The sequence below is a fragment of the Micromesistius poutassou genome (assembly GCF_964030765.1).
Source record: "Micromesistius poutassou genome assembly, chromosome: 5".
In the NCBI taxonomy this organism is placed as follows: Eukaryota; Metazoa; Chordata; class Actinopteri; order Gadiformes; family Gadidae; genus Micromesistius; species Micromesistius poutassou.
The window spans coordinates 16,646,453-16,648,952 of NC_140275.1; the positions used below are offsets into that span (position 1 = coordinate 16,646,453).

Consider the following 2,500-nt stretch of genomic DNA (forward strand, 5'->3'; position numbering starts at 1 on the left):
GAATAGAATAGGAAATGATAGAAAAACACAGACAGATGGTACGGGATGGGAATTTGTGTGTGAATGTGTGTGACAGTTTGGAAGACAGTTTGTAATATAAGTGACATGTATTGCAAGAAATGAGTGTGAGTGTGTGTGTGCGTGTGCGTGTATGTGTGCGTGCGTGTAAAAATGGCATAATAAAAATGATAACCAAATGCTACCTTGCTCCTAGTTTGTTTAAAAAGGCCTTAGTATAAACTATCCTTGCACGTAGTGAGCGGTCTCCCCTTCTCTCCAATTGAAAGGTGTGCAGTTAGCATTCACATTGCCACAGTAGCCTAGAAGTCTGCTACTGAGGACAAACTCCTGACTTCTTTATTGTCTGGATTCCTTTAGCGGTTCCTGCATCCCTGTTCCTGCATCCCCCAATAGTGAGTTGCACATTAACTCGGCCTCGCCCACCATGTCCAATCCTTAACGCACCACGATGGTCACTCCCCTCACCGCCGTTTCCTCTCTTGGTACTGCACGTGATGTGAATGTTTCTCCATTAAACCCATGCACGCCCATCGTCTCTTTGAAGACGCTTGGTTGGGCTGAGTGGGCCACACGCCAGGGCCTTTGATGAACCGGTTTCGAGGGCGCTGGCGGTATGTTCAGAATCCAGTGATGATGCATCGCATCATATCATTGTAATGCATGCAATGTATGTTTGTGTGATATATAGAGCATTTGTGGGTAGAGTGGATGGTGTGGTTTGTATGCTAGCTGTGTATGCTAGTATAGTACTGTGCAAGCGCTGGCTCACCTTGCTGAAGAGCAGGTTGAGCTGCTTCCCAGAGCCGTGGTACCCTCCCTGGGACAGGAAGAGCTTCACCTGCTCCTGGACCTGCTCCTCGTCTAGGTGCCAGCAGTTCTCATCATCCACACTGGCCCCTGCTGTTGGGTCCGGGGCCCCTAGGAAAAAAAAGAATAGAAACATAAAAGATTCAGTCACACATAGGGAGACACACCCAGACTGAGGAGCACACACGCACACACACACACACACACACACACACACACACACACACACACACACACACACACACACACACACACACACACACACACACACACACACACACACACACACACACACACATTAAACCATTAAGCATTATTGGTTGAGCACAATAGTACAGTGAAGGGTTTAAGTGCTGTAAAAAAGTATTTATTTATTTATTAACACACACACACACACACACACACACACACACACACACACACACACACACACACACACACACACACACACACACACACACACACACACACACACACACACACACACACACAGTGTAATAATACACAGACCATTGAAAACCCAATGTGAATCTGGATCAGTTTTCCCCATTATCTCTCCTCCATTCTCCTTCAAACCACAATTTCTCGCACCTCTGTCTCCCATCCCAGCCCATGTTTTTTGGTTGTAAAATTGGTTATTCCATCTAGCTTGGGGGTGGGGTACCTTTGAGAAACCAAGATGGCCGCTAGGTGATTCAGGCCTTTTAAACATCTTGTTCAACGGTGTGTCTGCTGTGTAAGGTGCTCACAACCTCTTCTCTCCCTGTCTCCAAATGTGTCCATAGGAAAGTTATAGGAGAGTTATAAGTGTGGTTTCTGTCTCTGTCTCTCCTACTACAATCTTATCGGTCTCTCAACTAGGCCTGGGCCGTGATAGACTTTTGAGTGATAGACTTTTGATCAATATCAATATAAAACATGTTCAATATATAGCAATAAGAGACTGGACCACTGAATCTAGCAGCTGGGTTTGTTAGACAAACACGGTTCCATACTTATTTACAATATTTGAGTGTTTTTTTTTCATTGTTGTATTGATATTGGAGTATTTATCAATGAAGAACAGTGGAAGGTCATATTTATTTTTTTTTATACAAGTGTTAAACAAAAGTGTTTAAATCCAGCATGGTAATTCCTAGTCTTTTTAGGTCATTCAAATTATCAATAGTTATCGATCGATCGTTATCGATATCAATATGATGAAGTTATATCGTGATAAGTCTTTCAGCCATATCGCCCAGGCCTCAACTGCTCCCTGAGAGGTAAATAAGAGCTCCATGATGCCTGGTTGAGCCCCAGATTATATTCTTTATGGCCCCCAAACCCAATAATGAGCTGCATCGATTCTGCTGAGCTTTACTTTTATCACATCATCAATGCACATACAGGCACGCACACACACACACACACACACACACACACACACACACACACACACACACACACACACACACACACACACACACACACACACACACACACACACACACACACACACCATAATTGTGTTTGCAGTCTCAATTTCGGTGGCAGTATTTGCATTAGAAGAAAAAACGCTAGACACACATCCAGACCCAAACACCAAACACACACACACACACACACACACACACACACACACACACACACACACACACACACACACACACACACACACACACACACACACACA

General features: G+C 44.2%; 1 protein-coding gene across 1 annotated transcript in view; it reads right to left on the reverse strand.

Moving 5' to 3' along the window:
- The window catches only part of LOC311343761 (zinc finger SWIM domain-containing protein 6-like), a gene marked incomplete at its 3' end in the record, with an annotated part of 45,971 nt that overhangs the window by 17,084 nt on the left and 26,387 nt on the right, over nt 1-2,500 (reverse strand). Inside the window, exon 3 of the mRNA XM_084468722.1 lies at nt 791-939. Coding sequence (XP_084324848.1) covers nt 791-939 — 149 coding nt within the window. The remainder of the gene's footprint in view (nt 1-790; nt 940-2,500) is intronic.